General features: G+C 40.3%; 2 protein-coding genes across 2 annotated transcripts; one reads left to right on the top strand and one right to left on the bottom strand.

The window, feature by feature from the left end:
* Nucleotides 1–3,868: 3,868 nt before the first annotated feature.
* On the bottom strand, nucleotides 3,869–12,661 carry PSMA2 (proteasome 20S subunit alpha 2). The gene is made up of 8 exons (XM_038388826.2): nucleotides 12,506–12,661; nucleotides 9,021–9,097; nucleotides 8,232–8,364; nucleotides 7,572–7,694; nucleotides 6,777–6,858; nucleotides 5,282–5,355; nucleotides 4,358–4,415; nucleotides 3,869–4,263 (listed from the first exon to the last, which is right to left on the bottom strand). Exons 1-8 carry the CDS (start codon nucleotides 12,547–12,549, stop codon nucleotides 4,147–4,149), a joined length of 708 nt encoding a protein of 235 aa, XP_038244754.1. The 5' UTR covers nucleotides 12,550–12,661; the 3' UTR covers nucleotides 3,869–4,146.
* A 1-nt stretch (nucleotide 12,662) lies between these two features.
* On the top strand, nucleotides 12,663–16,396 carry MRPL32 (mitochondrial ribosomal protein L32). Its single transcript, XM_038388825.2, has 3 exons — nucleotides 12,663–12,951; nucleotides 14,506–14,690; nucleotides 15,768–16,396. The coding sequence occupies exons 1-3, from the start codon at nucleotides 12,678–12,680 to the stop codon at nucleotides 16,020–16,022; spliced, it is 714 nt and encodes a 237-aa protein (XP_038244753.1). The 5' UTR covers nucleotides 12,663–12,677; the 3' UTR covers nucleotides 16,023–16,396.
* The last annotated feature ends 1,367 nt before the right edge of the window (nucleotides 16,397–17,763 follow it).

Raw genomic sequence — 17,763 nt, 5'->3', positions numbered from 1 at the left:
TGTTTAATCTCTCTGCTACCAATATCTCACACATTAGCTACCATAAATTTCTGCTAGTGGTTAGAGGCTGCACTTTTAGAGAATGACATAGCAGTTGTTTCCAAGATTATTGTTTAGAGGATTATAAAACCAAGGACTTTGATATTCATGAAGATACAAGACAAACTGCACCAGCTGGAGGCTAGTACCACTGTCTACTTTCCACAAAATGTACTTCACTCTTGAAGTGCTCTTTATTTTTGCATTTGATAACATGCTCCAAAACTAAATAATCATTTAAAAACATTTTAAAAAGTTAAAAATACATCTTTAAAAATTTCTAGGCCAAATGGTAAACACATTTTAAAGACTCCACAAAGATTAGGCAATTATTTTAAATTGACTTATTTTCAGTACAGCTGTCTTGGTACAGTGGCGTAGTTTCCACAGTAGGAGTAAGCTACAGGTCAAGATGGAGGAAAAGGAGTGGTGACTCTGCCTCTGTGAATCATTAAAAATGAAATACTGCTCACAGTAGGCTGTGCAGATGCTCAAAATATGATTGTGCGCACTCATCTGGGCTTCACAGGGCTTTAAGCTTAGCCTCCCATTTAAATGCCCAAACGTGCTGCTGGGATCCTTGGACATGCCTCTTCCTTGACTGGGGGTCCAAGGAAAAAAATAGCATCTCTCCCACCTGAGACATCTCTCCAAGTAAACTCTGCAGATTCAAGATCTTCCCTCTCCTGCTTTATCTGAGGAATGGAATAGTTAACCATACTGATATTTAAATCTTCACTGGGTATTGAGTTCACATCCCTTAGAACTATTGTTCCATGTCTGCACCAATTACACACTGCTCAGAGACTTTCATAATACAGGGTTTCGGGCCTACTAGATGGGGGAAGCTGCAGACGTTATATCTTGATTTTAGTGAAGTATCTGACATAGTCCCACATTACATTTTCATAAGCAAACTAAAGAAATGCAGTCTAGATGGAATTACTACAAAATGTGTAGACAACTAGTAGGAAAAAAAAAAACACACTCGAAGAGTAGTGATCAATGGTTTGCCGTGAAACTTTGAGGACATATCTAGTAGAGTCCTACCCAGGTCTGTACTCAGTCCAGTACTAATCAATATTTTCATTGACAACTTGGAGAATATGCTTATAAAATTTGTAGATTACACCAAGATGGGAGGACAGGATTTGAATTCAAAAGGACCTTGATAAATTGGCAAATTTGTTTGAAATCAACAAGATGAAATTCAATATAGACAAGTGAAAAATACTACACTTACAAAGGAAAAATAAATGCCCAAATACAAAATGGGAAATAACTGGCTCAAACAGTAATATTGCAGCAAAAGATCTCAGGGTCATAGTGCATCAAAATTAAATATAAAACAATAAGATTCAGTTGCAAAAAAGGCCACTATTCTAGGGTGTATTAACAGGAATGTTGTATGTAAGCCACAGGAAGTAATTGTTCCATGCTACTATGCACTGGTGAGACCTTAGATGAAATACTTTGATGCCCAACACTGGATACACTTTAACAAAGATGGAGACAAAGAGGCCAGTAAAGAGCAACAAAAACAGGTTTAGAACACCTGGCCTATGAAGAAAGGTTAAAAAACTGGGTACGTTTAGTCTTAAGAAGAACACTGAAGGGGATACCTAATCATATTCTTCAAATATATTAAGGGCTGTTATAAAGAGGACTGATCAATTGTTCTGCATAACTACTTGTCTTACCTTTACTAATTGGCTTAATCTGCAGGAAGGTTTAGGTTAGATATTAGGAAAATCCTTTTAACTATACAGATAGTTAGGTACTGGAATCGATTACCAAGGGAATTTGTGGAATCTCCATCACTGAAGGTTTTTAAGATCAGGTTAGGCAAACACTTGTCAGGGACCATCTAAGTATACTATGTCGCACATCAGTGGAGGGGGACAGATTAGATGACTTTTTTAGGTCCTTTCTAGCCCAACATTTCTATAATTCTACAGAAAAGGTGAGATTCTAGAGAGCAAGATAACAGCGTGAGAGATGTGCTAGTATGCTGTTCTGCCACATAGTAGAGGAAGCCTTTGAATTAGCACATTATTCTCTTCCTTTCCAAGTGGGTTTTGAGGGAACTGAAAGCATGAATTTAAGATTCATAACAACTTGCAAGGCAATTCCATCACCCCATTTTGTTTTTTTTCTTCAAAAGACATTTGTGAGTGAAATTAGTGTTTCTGAGAGTAAAAGACTAAGTGAACTGCATTGGGCGAAACACAGTGCAGTCTTTGGGACACAACGTTATTGCTGTGACATTTGTGTCAAAGCTACCAGCTCCAGAGCTCCTACTTAAAGGACTCCTAATAAATTTAAAAAGAACAGGAGTACTTGTGGCACCCTAGAGACTAACAAATTTAATAATAATTTAAAACATGGTGTTAAGGAAGACCCAAGGAAGAACATCTGGAGCACTGCCACACGAGTTAAGTAGTTTACAAGCAAGTTTCTGCAGACTAGACGGTGTGTTCTTCACCAGGTTGTTGCTTTCACACGAGCAGCCTACCAAACTAACCCTCTGTCCACTCTTTTACATAAGGAAAATGGTCCTGTGTGCCTACCGCTCTTAGTCATTTTACATTTTGATGTCACTGAGAGGTATTAGTAACTTTAGGTAATCTAACAATCCCCAAATAGCACTCGCTTTGAGAATGACCATAGAACAGATTATTTTGTGTACTAAAAATATACTTGCTTCTATGTTTCTTGTGTAATGCAAATTTGGCATTCTACATAACTTTGAAATTATAGCAAAATTTATCTAAAAATAAAACACTTAAGCACCCAGTTACACACTTGTGAAGTTGTGATGCACAATTTCACTGTTGCTTCTAAAGAAGTTCTTGACACAAGTGTCCCCTTACTTCATGAAAGTCAAATTAACATTTCAAGGGTACTTCACATAGTTAAGCACAATTCAAGGATTAATTTAAGGCATCCGTTCTCCTTTCTACCTACTGTAGAATTTTATTGATAGTACTGGAAAAATACTGTGCGTTTGATAGCTAGTAGGATCTTTACTTTCCCATATCAATTCAAACAGTACTTCAATTCTGAAAAATGCAAGTTCCTGAGCTATGAAACACACTCCAACAACAGAACACCTGTATTAGCAGACATGCAAGTTCAGGGCTCAATCATTCTAGTGTTCCAAAAGCAGAACTCCTACTGAACTATATGGAAAAAGAAAAGGAGTACTTGTGGCACCTTAGAGACTAACACTTATTTGAGCATAAGCTTTCGTGAGCTTCATCCGATGAAGTGAGCTGTAGCTCACGAAAGCTTATGCTCAAATAAATGTGTTGTGGTAGCTTAGAGACTAACATTTATCTGAGCATAAGCTTTCGTGAGCTACAGCTCACTTCATCGGATGAAGCTCACGAAAGCTTATGCTCAAATAAATGTGTTAGTCTCTAAGATGCCACAAGTACTCCTTTTCTTTTTGTGAATACAGTCTAACGCAGCGGCTACTCTGAAATCTGAACTATATGGGAGATCCACACCACACCAGGAAGACTTGGCTCATTCTGCATTATATGTAGCAGAGATCTGATAATTCCATGTTTGGACAAACTTCACTGAACCCAATTGTTTGGGCTTTTTTATATTACACTGTAAATAAAATCCTAATGTTAAGTAATATTCATGTGCCCTCACACGTGTTTAAAAAAACTATGATCAATTTAGTTTGGCTGGCATAATACATATAGCTTCAGCCTTGGAGCTTATTACTAAAATGTATGCTTCCTTAATAAAAGAATTATACTGAAATTGAACTTTATATAGAAAATTAAAGACACAAACATTCTGCACAAAACTGTGCCATTTGTAAGTTTTATTCATTAGCTTTTATAAGCTTTCATTATAACTTTTATTTTTGTACAATTTCATGTACAAAGATTCCATGTATCAATGGGAATAATTCTTTGTATTAAGATTCCAAGTATCAGTATCAGGACCAGAACATTTGCACGGATAATATTTAAAATATCGGTCAGACAAACCATGTAGAAATAAGTATGCAAAAACTGCAAACAAAAACATTTAGTTAGCAAAAATTAAAAAGATCCATGTGAATCCACACAGTCTTGCTGACTACTAGGCTATAGCAGCCAAGTAATCCTTAACCTCCGTTGGAGTCAGCCTTCTAAATCCTGCTTCATTACAGATCCCAACTTCTATGTTATCTTCTGTCATTTGCCCTTCAAAGCTTTCCTGTTGAAGAGAAAAGAGAATTTCCTTAACTATATCAATAATTTCATACAATAAAAAAAAAAAAAAAAAAACCTATTTAAGGTATTTCTCTAACCTTTAGTGTTAAGATAGCTGTGTGAATGGCATCTTCAAGTTCCAAATCTTCATTGTATCTATAAAAAAAGGAGATCACAGTTCTGTATGAAGCCTAAAACATTCTCAAAGACCACTAGAATCCTCATGTATTTAGAGTCTCACAGAGAAGAAACCTGGATTAGAATTATTCCATTAACTTAACAGTGTAGAACAAAACCACTTCAAACTTGTAAGATGTTGAATATAACCAGTTTGTTACACTGGACCACTCCCCTCCTGCCCTCCAACAAACACCTCCTCATACCAGGCCGGTCAAGAAGTTTGTGCTAAGCAAGAAGAAACATTTTTCTTTCAGTTTTACTCAAACTTCTAGTATCTTCACTCGAACATTGTATTGCAAGTATCAGAATGTCTAAAATACTGTAAGTGATCAGAATTTCACAGCCAGATTACAATGTCTAAGTTTGGTTAATACAGATGTACATGTCAATATTTTAGGACAGTGGTTCTCAACTAGTGGTACATGTACCTGGGGATACGCAGAGGTCTTCCAGGGGGCACATCAAATCATCTAGATGTTGGCCTAGTTTTACAACAGACTACATAAAAAGCACTAGCAAAGTCAGTACAAACTAAAATTTCACACAGACAATAACTTGTTTATACTCTACTATATACTATACACTGTAATCCAAGTACAATATGTTCCAATTGATTTATTTTATAATTATATGGTAAAAAATGAGAAAGTAAGCAATTTTTCATTAATAGTATGCTGTGAAACTTTTGTATTTTTATGTCTGATTAGGTAAGCAAGTAGTTTTTACGTGAGGTGAAAGTTGTGGGTACACAAGACAAATCAGACTCCTGAAACGGGTACAATAGTCTGGAAAGACTGAGAGCCACTGTTTTAGGAGTTCGATTGGTAATGCAGAAGCGTTACCTTTTTTCAAGGAAAGTTTTTCCATTCACATAATTTTTTCCCATTGCTGTTGCTTTCCATGCAAAGTAAGCCCCCTGGATAGATGAAAAACACATTAAACAAATTACATGAAAACAATTAAATCTATCACTTAACTGATTTGTAAACTAAAATACAATAGTTTCTTATGAAAACTTTTTGGTTTGGATATTTAGGGCTTCTAATATCTATACAAGGCTCTGAAAGAAGAGGTTTTAAGGACTAGCTATTAAATGTCTGCTGCTAAGAAAGTATCTTAAATAAAGGAATATTTGTACTATGTACTTTCAGTTGACATTTTACCCCTTCCTTGAAAGGTTAATTTGATGAAAAAAATGATTAAAAACCAATTTCAATTTGTGGTTCTTTGAACAGAGGAAGTTTTTGCACTATTGGGAAAGATGGGAGACTAACTCACCGGGAAATAGTGCCTCCACTGTCTATTACAGTGCGTTTTAGATTATTTTTTATGATAAATGACAAATTGCATAGCTGTTTTGTAATGCATTATTTAAATGATATATAATTATATCTTGCCCTTAATCTGAGCAAGAACTCCTTTTAATGTCAGTGGAAGTTGCATGCATAAAAACAGGATAAAATATACTCATCTCACTTTTCCAACACAATAAAGCCTTTAGAATTTTACATTAATATGTTAGGTACATTTCAGTTTTTTATATTCCATCAAGAATCATTACAATGACTAATATCCTTCATTAAATACCATAGGTGTGTGAACAATATATTTCTTGGTTTTCTGCCAATTCTGGAAAGTCAATGGAGGTGGGGGGGAATTAGTTTTGTATCAAACCAGAAACAAAATTTCTGAAAATTCCAAAGTTAAAAATAAAAATAAAATAAATAAATAATACACTTCAGGTCACACTAAACGTTTTTTTTCTACACAAAATTAAATGTTTTGTTTTGATTTTGAGCTTTTTTAAAAACACTTGAATTTTTAAAAAATAAAATTGAAGAAAATTTCAAAATAAGTTGTTTCAAACGGAAAAAACAAAATTTTATGTTTAAAAAGTACTGAAATTAAACTTTTTGACTTTTTTGGGGGGCGAAGTGTCTTTTTCAAGTGAACTATTTGGCAAAATTAACATAAATTCATGAAACACTTCAGTGTTGTCAAGTCTGCATTTTTCACCCAAAAAAGTTTTGTTGAAAAAATTTCACCCAGTTTTATTAAATAGAAGTAGGTTTTTTTTGTTTTTTTTTTTTTTTAAAGTGCTTGGTCACAGAATGGTGGATTTGCAAAATGAGTTTACGGTCCTGCACTGCAAGTACGAATTAATAATTTTGATCATGTTCCACGTGAAATAGGTGAAATCTGATAGCCTCTTAAGGTGATCAACTTTTTCAGTCTTGAAAGTCTCCCTGCCCTGACGGTATCTCACAAGCACACAACACTTTGAACATCGCTCTAAAAGCCAAACACTCAGTTATTTTACAATTGCAAGGTACTTACAGATGGATCAGACTGAAATAGATATGGTCGCCCCTCATTCCAACCACATATCAACAATGATACTCCAAAAGGACGTACACCACTACAGAGAGAGAAAGAAAAAACCCAAAACCATTGCTTAAATCTAAAATTCTCTATTTTAAAAGTTCTTAAGAACTCCCTTAAATGTATCATTTGCTTTCCCAATATTCATTTTTATAACTAAATTAGCCATTATCAAACCCTGCCTCTTCACAATCTAATCAAGATGGATTATTTACTAGGGTTATCTTGTCCATTTTAGCATTGTAATACACAACTGAACTTCACTATTTTTTTATTTAAGAAAGAGGGGAGGCAATGAGAGAATGGGGGAAGTCCATAGTCCAGAAATGGAAAATAGATGGGCTTTGACCTTCACACTTTCAAGACACTTAACAGTACATTCCACCCACTGCCACATGGAGTTAGTAGTTTCCCTCTCACCCACACTACAACATTTCTTGACAAAGAAAGGTCCTCCCTCCCTTTTAGACATAAAATGTTTAATTGTCAACTAGCAGCAAACACTTCCACAGCATCTTCACCTCCACAGCAGAAAACACCTTACGAACACCATCATGAGTTAGATTAAGTATTTTACAGATAGGGAAACTTCAACGAGAAAGGGTAAGTAATTTCTTTCTATGTAATTTCGTAAGTATATGATAAGCAGCCCTGAGGCAGGAAAGCAGAAATCTAACTGAGTAAAAGAATGCAAAATAATATTTGATAAGAACAGACAACATTGCAGCTAGTTTAGTAAGAACTATTTACCCAGACTGTGTGTACTCCTGCATCACAGATGCAATCCTCTGTACTAGCTGAGCTGTTGGAATGGGCTCGTGGTAGACCAAGTAATATTGCTGTGCAAGCTTCCGAGCTCTGTGCACAAGTACTCTACAAAAAGAGCAAAACCAAAAATTTTAATTATAGGAAAAAGCTAAAACAACTATGACAGTTAAGCCAAAAGTTCTATTATATCAACATAATACTAAACAATTCTGCATTTTCAGTGCCACATTGATTTAAGGGAACGAATACATGTGTTCCATTGGGATATATTATGCCCTAACTTAGAAGTCACCTTGAGACATAAGGCATAGGAAACCTTTCTTGATTTGAAACAATTACTATCATAAAAGTTTGATTCTCTATTTTTTATTCAATTAAGTATACATGTTTTTATGTTTATGATTCAATTGTTAAGATATTGTTTGTGTTAAGAAAAAATGTATAACATTGTATTACACACCACCAGCCCAGCTAACCATTAAGAGACAACTGATGGCTTTAATATTCTTGGGGTAATGGATGAGAGAGAGCTGGGAGATCAGAAAGGACTATTTGCACCAGTGCCTTCAGTTTTTGTGAATTACAAGATCTAAATGAAGACCAATACAAACACCCTCTCGAACACACAGAATGTTTTCATACCTGTAATCAGGACCCATGCCACTATACACCAAGCCTATATGTTTAGTAATTGATTCTACTTTGTGTACACTCCTCTCATCATAGAGAATGGATTTCTGTTTCTTCTCAGTTGCCAGCACCACACCATTTGCAGCTGGAAAGATACATTTTTATGTTTATATATTCAATATAAAAAGGTTACCAAAAACAGCTGAAGCACAAAACAGTTTTGGTAGCATGTGAAAAAATTTCTGTTTCCCATAGCTTTAAGATTTACGTTAGCATATTAAGCAGTCATCCTTGAGAGCAGCATACATAGGTGCCGAGCATACCTCCTTCATCCCTCTTATTTTAAAATGTACATAAGGAAGTTGTAGCAATTGATACATTAGGTGTAACTGTTATGTAAATTAGTTCAAATCTGGAACTACCTACCCAAGGATTAGGAATCAGAGTAAAAATGTTTATTTCTATTAAACCTCCCTCTAAACTAGAATATTTACTCAAAATGTATGTTCTTCATAAATGTATACAGTATTTATATTCTCCTCATCTTCCCCTTTTTAAAATTGTGTCTCTGGAAATCAATGCTTGGAGATATTATTCCAACCAAAGGCAAAGAATGCAATTCCATGCTATTTTATAAAACACCTTTCCCTAGCTCACAGCAGAGTAACTAGGAAATATGCATTTTCAAATAGCCAAAAATCTACTGAGATTCTCCCTACAGACAATGCATCATACTAAAACCCAGAGCCTTGAATCTAGCACTGATAGTCACATCTTAATATCTTTGAAAATTTCTTATACCTTTAATTCCAACTGACGGGGCCCCTCCAGCGACCGCTGCCAAAGCATATTCAATCTGAACAAGTTTACCAGAAGGACTAAAAGGAAGAACACATACAATTCAGTCATAAGATACTTTATATGAAAGTAAGTTTGGAAGTCTCACTGTAGCTCAGGGGTTCTCAAGCTGGGGGTTGGGACGGCTCAGGGGGTCATGAGGTTATTACATGGGGGGTTGTGAGCTATCAGCCTCAACCCCAAACCCTGCTTTGCCTCCAGCATTTATAATGGTGTTAAATATATTTTAAAAAAGTGTTTTTAATTTATAAGCGGAAGTTCACACTCAGAGGCTTGCTGTGTGAAAGGGGTCCCCATAAAAAAGTTTGAGAATCACTGCTCTAGCTTGTAGAGGACCTGGACTGGTTTACCGTAGGTTTTGCTGTTGCAGAATTCTGTCATGAATCTTCTGTGCCACCTACTTGTACTATATCTGGTGAAATTTTTTTTCTAGAAACCAAGTAAAACATAAGGAAGCAGGTATCAAAAGCACAAGTTCCCTTCTTTTCAACTTTACTCTATTTTATTTTCAATTATTAAGTAGAGCCTTGCAAATGCACAGGTATCTGCTTTATATCCAGGGACCATTTTTGCAGATAGCAACTTGGATGCAGATAAAAATTTTGTATTCGCATAGGGCTCTGGAACAGATGGAGGGACTGAGGCTTCCCACAGCTGCCAATGTGGCTCTCCCCGACATGCGGGGGGAGCCCTTGGAGCCCCACTCCAGCCATGGTAAGAGCCGGGCAATCAGCTAGGGCAGAATCGTGGACCCTCCACCCGCCTTCAGCCGGGCGGGGACATGGCCACTTGCTGCTCTCTCAGCCCTCCTCCCTCCCCATGGCAGCCCGGGCTCCCCGGCTAGGCTCCACACTGGCCTGGCCAGGGGAAAGGAGAGTGCGGAAGAAGAGGGGGAGGGGTCCGCCACTGTGAAAAGTGGACTGGCAAGGCCCCCCTCCCACTCCAAGGTCACTGCTGCGTGGTGACCTGTGGAGCAGTTTAGAGCCCTGCATATCTGTGGATATCAAAGGATATTCACAGCCATTTTTTATGGATCGTGCATTGGATGTAGATACACATTTTTATATATGCGCAGGACTCTATTAATAAGGTATTTGCACTTAATTTAATGGTCTCACTTAGAAGCAGGGCATGGGTTCTTGGCAAACAGGAAGCAGAAGACTCAAGAAAGAGATCTTTTTTTTATTATTATGTTCATAGTCTGCTTTTACCATACAGATTTTTGAAGGAAGGTGTGGGCATCACCACATTATAGACAACTGAAAAATACCTATTCCTCCTCAGTCATAAACTAGGGAATTGCTTCGCGTGGGTTTACAAAACTGGCAGTTCAACACCAACCCTTACTGAATGGTGATGAAAAAAATTCTACAAAAGGGTGAACAAAACAAATCACTTGTTTCAAACTTAAAGTGAATTTGTTTATACAGGGTCAACTTAGCGCTTACCCATTAGGCTTAAAATAACTAGACTTTTTGGAACAACAACAGGTAGACCTTTATCTAACCAAGCGATTATGTAAACTGTGTGGCCATCCAATGTACTGTTTATCTGATCTTTTGAATTACACTTTAAAACTGGTGGTCTTGTCCTCTCTTTGTTTGTGGTCAAAGAGAGCACTGTACATTTTGTAGGAATAGAAGTCAGCCCTATGTACTTGGCGAAGTCTTCCCTTCACCCAACCACCCTTTTACAATGTGCAGCCTTCCAGCCCAGAAGTAGCTGCATTTAAATGGTGCTAAATGTATGTAGTTTGTGCAACTTTTTAGGGGACAATTATATAGATAAAATATTGATATGAGGTTTGTGATCCCACACCTATGGATTTTAGAAAAGTAACCCAGAGAACAAGAATCTACTCCTATGCTTTTGCCTATGAATTATAAGAGAAGTAAATACCGCAATATGTATTTTGAGTTCTCTACACCTTGTCCTTAACAAAACACACAAAAGGGCTATGACCACTGGCAAACGGATCTGTACATATAATACTGGACAATGCACAAGAACAGATTTGGTTTTGGACTGTGATAATTGGCATAAAGAACAGTCAATGTGATGTAAAGGACAGTGACCTGTGGTATTAGTTTTAGTATGTGTGTGTCTCTGTGTACGTGTGTTTTAGACAAACAAAAGCCAAGTAGATTTGAAGCAAGTTTCAGGAAATACAGTAGCTGTTGTGAGTTAAAAGGTTTGTAATTTCATTAAGAAATACGATTTCCAAACTATGGTGAAACATTCAGTACATTAACCTACAGCTCTTAATGCGTAGAGTTTAGGTCAACACTGTACAACTCTAGAGTCTCAGAGTAGCAGCCGTGTTAGTCTGTATTTGCAAAAAGAAAAGGAGTACTGGTGGCACCTTAGAGACTAAAATTTATTTGAGCATAAGCTTTCGTGAGCTACAGCTCACTTCGTCGGATGCATCCAATGTAGCTCACGAAAGCTTATGCTCAAATAAACTGTAGAGTGCCTCCCTCCCATAAGGCACTTTCTCAATCGCAGCAGATTCCTGCTTTCGGTTTCTGTTTTTGTGCTTCGGTGGAGTGTTTCTGGTTACTTTAAAGCAGCTTTCTTAAAAACAAAAGCCTGCTTCCTCTGTTGACTGATGTAAAGTGGGTATATCTGAGCAGAAATCAAGTTTTACAAAACACAAAGTGAGACAGGGAGGCAGTCTAGCGAGGCGGGATTGTCTTTACATTTGTGTTTAACGCGTCCGTCTTCCCTCCCCACTTCATACGCGTCCACGCACCCGGGGCAAGCTGCCAGACATGCCCGGGAACCCCACCGTGGAGAGCGCAGGCAGGGAGCGGGGGACGTGAGCTGCGCTTCAACCCCCTGCGAAGGGCTCGTGTCACGGTCCACCCCAGCGCTGCTTTCTCAACCGGTCCTCGGGAAAGCAGGGCCCGGCTTCCCCAGCTACTGCCCGGTCAGAGAAGCCCCTCGCTGCCTCGCATCCGCACCGCCGCGGGGCCAAACCCGTCCCTCGAGGGGAGGGGGGGGGGAAGGAAGCGAGGCCCCGCCAGGCTGGGTGGCGGCCTGGTTCCAACGGCGCTGAACTCCGCTCACTGCGGTGGCAGCGCCGGGGCAGGATCGGGACCCCGCGCCGGGGTGTCAGCGGCGGAACCCAGGCGTCCGGCTCCTACTTCCCGTTCAGACACGGCGTCCCGGCTGAAAAATAAAAACCGCCTCGCCCGCCGGCCCCCATCTACCTCCCGCGGCCAGACACCCCCCGCCCCAGAGGAGGGGCCCGGACCCGGGATGGAGATGGGGGAGGGCGGGGCTGGGGAAGGGCGATGACTTTGCAAATCCCACCCCACGCTGCCGCCCGGGCGGGGCCACGCCAGGCCCCGAGCCCCCCCGCCGCCGCCGCCGCCGCCGCCGCGCGGAGACCGGTGCCGCCGCCACTGCCACCTCCCCGCCGCTACCTGAACGTGGTGAGGGAGAAGCTGTAGCCGCGTTCCGCCGCCATCTTGGTCCGAGCGCCGCCGGGCTGCGTCACCTCCCCGCATACGCCGATTCCGGACCCTAATTGGCGGAGACTGGGAGGCTGCGCGGGAATGCCTCTTTTTCACGCGATAAATTGGTTCCCGGGGGGCGATGGCGAGGCATGCTGGGGCTTGTAGTCCGACGGCGGTGTGGAGGGGTGCACAGGGAATGCTGGGAGGGGCAGTCCTGCGCCCCGGGAGCCTGGCGGGCGGGAGAGGAGCAGCGGACTCGCTTTCCCAGGCTGCCCCGCGGCCTCTCTGTCTGCGCCGCGAAGGGAAGATGGCGGCGCTGGTGGTTTTCTGGTCGCCGGCTCGCGGGCTGATGCAGCGCTGCTGGGGGCAGCTGGAGCGGAGCCTCCGGCGGGGGCTGCCCGGCCCCCCCTGGGGTAGGTAGAGCCCGGCCCGTGTTTCAGCCCGTTGCGGCGGCGGCTCCCCCGCGCCAGGCTCCCGGTATCGGCGGCGAGAGAGCGAGGCATTGCTCCCTTCTGAGGCGCAGGCTCCTGAAGCGGCCCTGCCTGAGCTGGGCGCCTCCCGCCCGCAGTCCCGAGCTCCCCCTTTGCCGGCACTGACTAATCCCCCCGCCCCCCCTCCCCCAACCGGGCATTGTCGTCCCTGCCTCACCGACGGGGAGCGGAGGCACCGCCAGAGCCAGTGGCTTCCCTCAGGTCACACAGGAAGTCTGTGGCTGAGCCAGAACTGACCCATTTGCTCTGGGCCTCGGTCCAGGAGCTTAGCAAGACCGTTTTCCCCTCCCCAGTCCCTTTTCCCTTGCAGTGCGGGATGGATGCCTGTCTGATCAGAAAGACGGGATTTCTAACCAGCAACGGGGTGCAGTTCTGGAACAGCCTTCCAAGGGCAGCAGTGGGGACAAAAAACCTAACGGGGCTCAACGCTGAGCTTGATAAGTTCATGGAGGGGACGGTATGAGGAGACTGCCTACAAGGGCATGTAGCTGATCTGTGACTGCTAGCAGCAGCTGTGATGGGACACTAGATGGGGATGGTTCTGAATTACAACAGAGAAGTCTTAGGTGTCTGGCTGGTGGGTCTTGGCCACGTGCTCGGTCTAACTCATCACCATATTTGGGGGCAGGTAGGAATTTCCCCCGGGTCAGATTGCAGACACCTGCGGGTGGGTGAGTGTTGCCTTCCTCTGCAGTATGGGGCACGGGTCACTTGCAGGTTTCATGGTGGATTCTCTGTAATTTGGAGTCTTTAAATCATGAGTTGAGGAGTTCAATAACTTGGCCAGAGGTTAAAGGTCTATTACAGGAGTGACTGGGTGAGGTTCTGTGACCTGCAATGTGCAGGAGGTCAGACTAGAAGATCACGGTGTTCCCTTCTGACCTTAAAGTCTATGAGTCTATAAATCCAACCATGGAGACTATTGACATCTGAAAGACTGGATGAACTCAGTTTACAAGCATGTGTAACCCATTTTCGTCAACAGAATTGAACCTAGGGAAGAACTAGGTTGTATGGTGGTAGTTGTGTGTGAATAGGAATCTTAACAGTTCTTTTCATGAGTTTTGTAGGTTTGTGGCTTGTATTTTTTTGCAGTGCTACAGTTCTTTTCTGAGATAAATAGGGAGACTTAAAGTTAATGTTTCCTGGTTTTCTAATGTTAGAGTTTAGGGTTTTGAAGCCCAATCTTCCAATGGGAAATGAAGGGTATTGTTGCATAGCAGAAACCTGAACTGTATGTTAATGAAGCTTTTTGTAATTTAATTCAATCTTTATATAGTCCTGGCTATTCTCCCTCTTTTTATAACATTACAAGCTTAACTTTTATTAAGTTGAGGTCAGCAGAGCCATGCTCATGTAAATTGCACTATTTTAATTTGCCATTTAACATATTGCAAAAGCATTGGATTCGATTAACGGAACTCACTAGGTGTAGGCTATTTCTGATGCATTTTTTTTTTTTATTGTTTTCTGAAGCACCAGCATTAGCTGTTCAGGCTCCAGCTACTCTTCCTGATCCACTGGAAGATATTAGGGAAGAAAGTAACAAGGCTCCAAACTTTTTAGATAGCATCTTTTGGATGGCAGCTCCCAAGAAGAGACGTACCATTGAGGTGAACCGCTGCAGACGAAGAAACCCTAGTAAACTTATAAAACTCAAGGTAATTTGTCAGATTTCTATTGGCTTTCCCATCTCATTCATTGCGAATAACTGTTTTTAAATAATGCACAGCATGTTTATAAAACATTTACTTCATGCTCATCGTTTTCTAAAGCTCAAAAAAGATAATATTCCTTGATGGTGAGAACACCTTGGAAAAACCTCTCTGGAAATTCTCTATAAATATATTTAAAATATTTATGCCACTGAAAGTACATTCTAAATTAAATTATGCAATCAAAATATGCAACCTTAAACTACATTTTAAATACATTTTAAGTACAGTTGAGATCCAAACCAATAAAATATGAAATTTCTTTATACATCTCAGTTTGAGTGAAATGCCTAAATATCCTGCACATCAAGATGAGCTTGTGTGTTTTGGAGCCCAATCCTGGAAACATTACCAGGCATAATACTTTAGCCATTGACTTCAAAGGGACTTATTGTGATAGCAGGTTTCAGAGTAGCAGCCGTGTTAGTCTGTATTCGCAAAAAGAAAAGGAGTACTTGTGGCACTAAATTTGTTAGTCTCTAAGGTGCCACAAGTACTCCTTTTCTTATTGTGATAGCAAACACTTATCCCAGTGGTCATTTTGTAGGATCAAGCCCTTAACTTTTGAAATGAGTATCTAGAAATTTTGCAGATTAGTAAGAGAACAAAACACAAAGTGGATTCACTTATTTTGGTAAGTGGTTAGTTCTTAATTTTATACTTGATGCCATACAAATAAATGGAACCGTGGTATGTTTTAAAGCCTTTGTAATATGAAATTGCACTATTCTCTACCACTAAATCTTTTGCTTTTAAGTGGGGAGAGATGCCAGGTTCTTTTTTTTTTTTTATTGTGATGACTAGTAGGCCTGCATATCAGTAAAATTTGAATTTGTATGGAAGTATTACATGTGGTTGCTTGTGGGGAAAATCGTATATCTCTCAAATCGAAATGCGATTTAATGGAACAAATAGCAATTGCTCATTACTTTCACCCCAACATCTCTTAGCATTTTATGAAGTTCTTCCCTGTTTGTCCCAACTTTTTCTCTTCTAAACTTCCCTTGTTTTGTTATCTTTTAGACAAATATAGATGTTTGTCCTAAATGTGGCAATCTGAAACAGAAGCATGTCCTTTGTGGCTATTGTTACAAAAAAATTAAAATGGAAACTGGTCTCATAAGGATCCAAATAAAGGAAAAGGAAGCAGGGCCATTTAATGCTCCCACTGTAGAGACTGTAGTCTTGTATGAGGGAGAGAAGCCCACAGAACGAGATGAAGGCAAGCGGATCATTGAAAGAAACAGAAAACGTCCAAGCTGGTTCACACAGAATTGATTCCACGGAACTATAGAACTCCATGTTGTCAAACAGTTGATACTGCAGGAAAGAAGAAAATGTTTATCAAGAACATTCAGTTTTTTAGTTCATTTAATGCTAAGATGGGAAGCTGTCACCTTTTGGAAAACCTACTTCAAAAGCATTTCCTTTATGTGGGATTGAATGTGTGGCTGTGGGAAACATCTGAATGTAATAGCATCATAGTTGAAAAAAGAGAGAGAAAATCAGGAACAATTTTATGTTGAGGTATACACTTATTGCACATTAAGTGCAACATTGCTTTAATGCTATACTACTGTAAATGATTTTTTTGTAATGGAATAATGTGAAATATATTCACAGCTGTAAAATAAAGTATATTAAGTTCTGTAGGGAGAGCTATTTTTATTTTATTTAACTGCTACTCTGAAAAAGTTGTCTGGCTTTTCAAAATTCTTTTGATTAGATGCCAAGAATATTAATCGAGAAAAATCAACTTTAACAATGTATGAAGAGCATGGGGAGTAGGGGTAATTTTCAAGTTGGGCTTCTATGAAATGGAATTGTTTGAGCTGGGAATTACATTGAATGTTTAGAGCAAGTCATCTAACATCTCTGTTTATCAAGATGTGAAATAGAAACTTATCTTGGAGGAATATTATGTGGCTGTTAGTCATTGTAAAGTACTTTAGAATCCTTGGATGAAAGCACAAACATTAATATTAAGTATACTCACTGGAAACATATTTTGTAAGGACATTAGCAAATGGCAGGCCACAGCCATAAGACTTGATCAGGTAAGACGCAGCTGATTGATGTATAGTTGTCCCAGTTAACCAGGTCCCCACTGTTTTGAGGGCCAATCTGCATTCTCAATGCTGAACTTTTTTGGGGTGGGGAGAAGAGAGTACTTCTTTGTAGTGCATATGATGCATGTTTCAGGCTGTTGTTACTCTCTGCAAGGAGAATGCATAACCACCCTGCCCTGGCAACTGTTGCTGTAACTGAAGGCACTGGAAAGCAATCAACTGAATCCTCACTTTTCCCATTACAGTGGTGATTTCATATTAAGACTGAGACTGATTTACTGTTTAAATGTGGATTTTTTTTTCCCCGCTAGGTACTCTAAAATGCTGCACTTGCTTTGGATTATCTTGAAAATCCATGTGCTCCGTGATGGCTCAGGGAAGGGTTAGTGATCCAAATTTGAAGTCGTGTAAGCAAAGGATTCCTGAGATATCCATGTCCCCTCCCTGAAAAACGGTACATCTCAAGAGGGCAGAGTCAGGCTGATGTGTACCGTAACTCTTTATTTCTTTGCTTTCAGAGGTTTAAGTGTAGGTGTACTCAGAATTCTGGAAAGGCATGTGCCACTGCCACTTAACCTTAACTTTGTGTTAACTTACATTTTTTGGGCCAAGAATGGGCTTCCACCCTAGCTGATGACCTCCAAACCCAATGGACTGGGATGAGGACAGGTGTAAGGGTGGGATATCCTCAAGACAGATCATGCACCCTGACCTGCAACCCTCAGGCCAGAGAAGGAATGAGTAATGATGGAGGTGAGCCAGCAGTCACTTAGCATGGCCCTATTCAGGCCAGAAATTACTTGAATCCTTTCTTTTGTGTCCAGCCAAAAACCACTCCAAATCCCACCAGGTCTTTGTGACTCCCTAGCCACAGATGAAGCCAAAGAAGTGTGGAATTACGAGAGTGCAACAAAGAATGGAAGATTTTTTTGGTGCAAAAGATGGAAGGG

Source organism: Dermochelys coriacea, chromosome 2 (assembly GCF_009764565.3).
Source record: "Dermochelys coriacea isolate rDerCor1 chromosome 2, rDerCor1.pri.v4, whole genome shotgun sequence".
Taxonomy (NCBI): Eukaryota; Metazoa; Chordata; order Testudines; family Dermochelyidae; genus Dermochelys; species Dermochelys coriacea.
This window is presented reverse-complemented; position numbering and strand designations above follow the sequence as displayed.

Coding starts and splice junctions, on each gene's coding strand:
- PSMA2 (XM_038388826.2), bottom strand. CDS start 12,549: ATGGCGGCGGAACGCGGCTACAGCTTCTCCCTCACCACGTTCAG. Junction 8,365..9,020: donor CCCGTCAGTTGGAATTAAAG/GTATAAGAAATT, acceptor GTATCTTTCCAG/CTGCAAATGGTGTGGTGCTG. Junction 6,859..7,571: donor CAGGAGTACACACAGTCTGG/GTAAATAGTTCT, acceptor CTCTCTCTGTAG/TGGTGTACGTCCTTTTGGAG.
- MRPL32 (XM_038388825.2), top strand. CDS start 12,678: ATGGCGAGGCATGCTGGGGCTTGTAGTCCGACGGCGGTGTGGAGGGGT. Junction 12,952..14,505: donor GCTGCCCGGCCCCCCCTGGG/GTAGGTAGAGCC, acceptor TGTTTTCTGAAG/CACCAGCATTAGCTGTTCAG. Junction 14,691..15,767: donor GTAAACTTATAAAACTCAAG/GTAATTTGTCAG, acceptor GTTATCTTTTAG/ACAAATATAGATGTTTGTCC.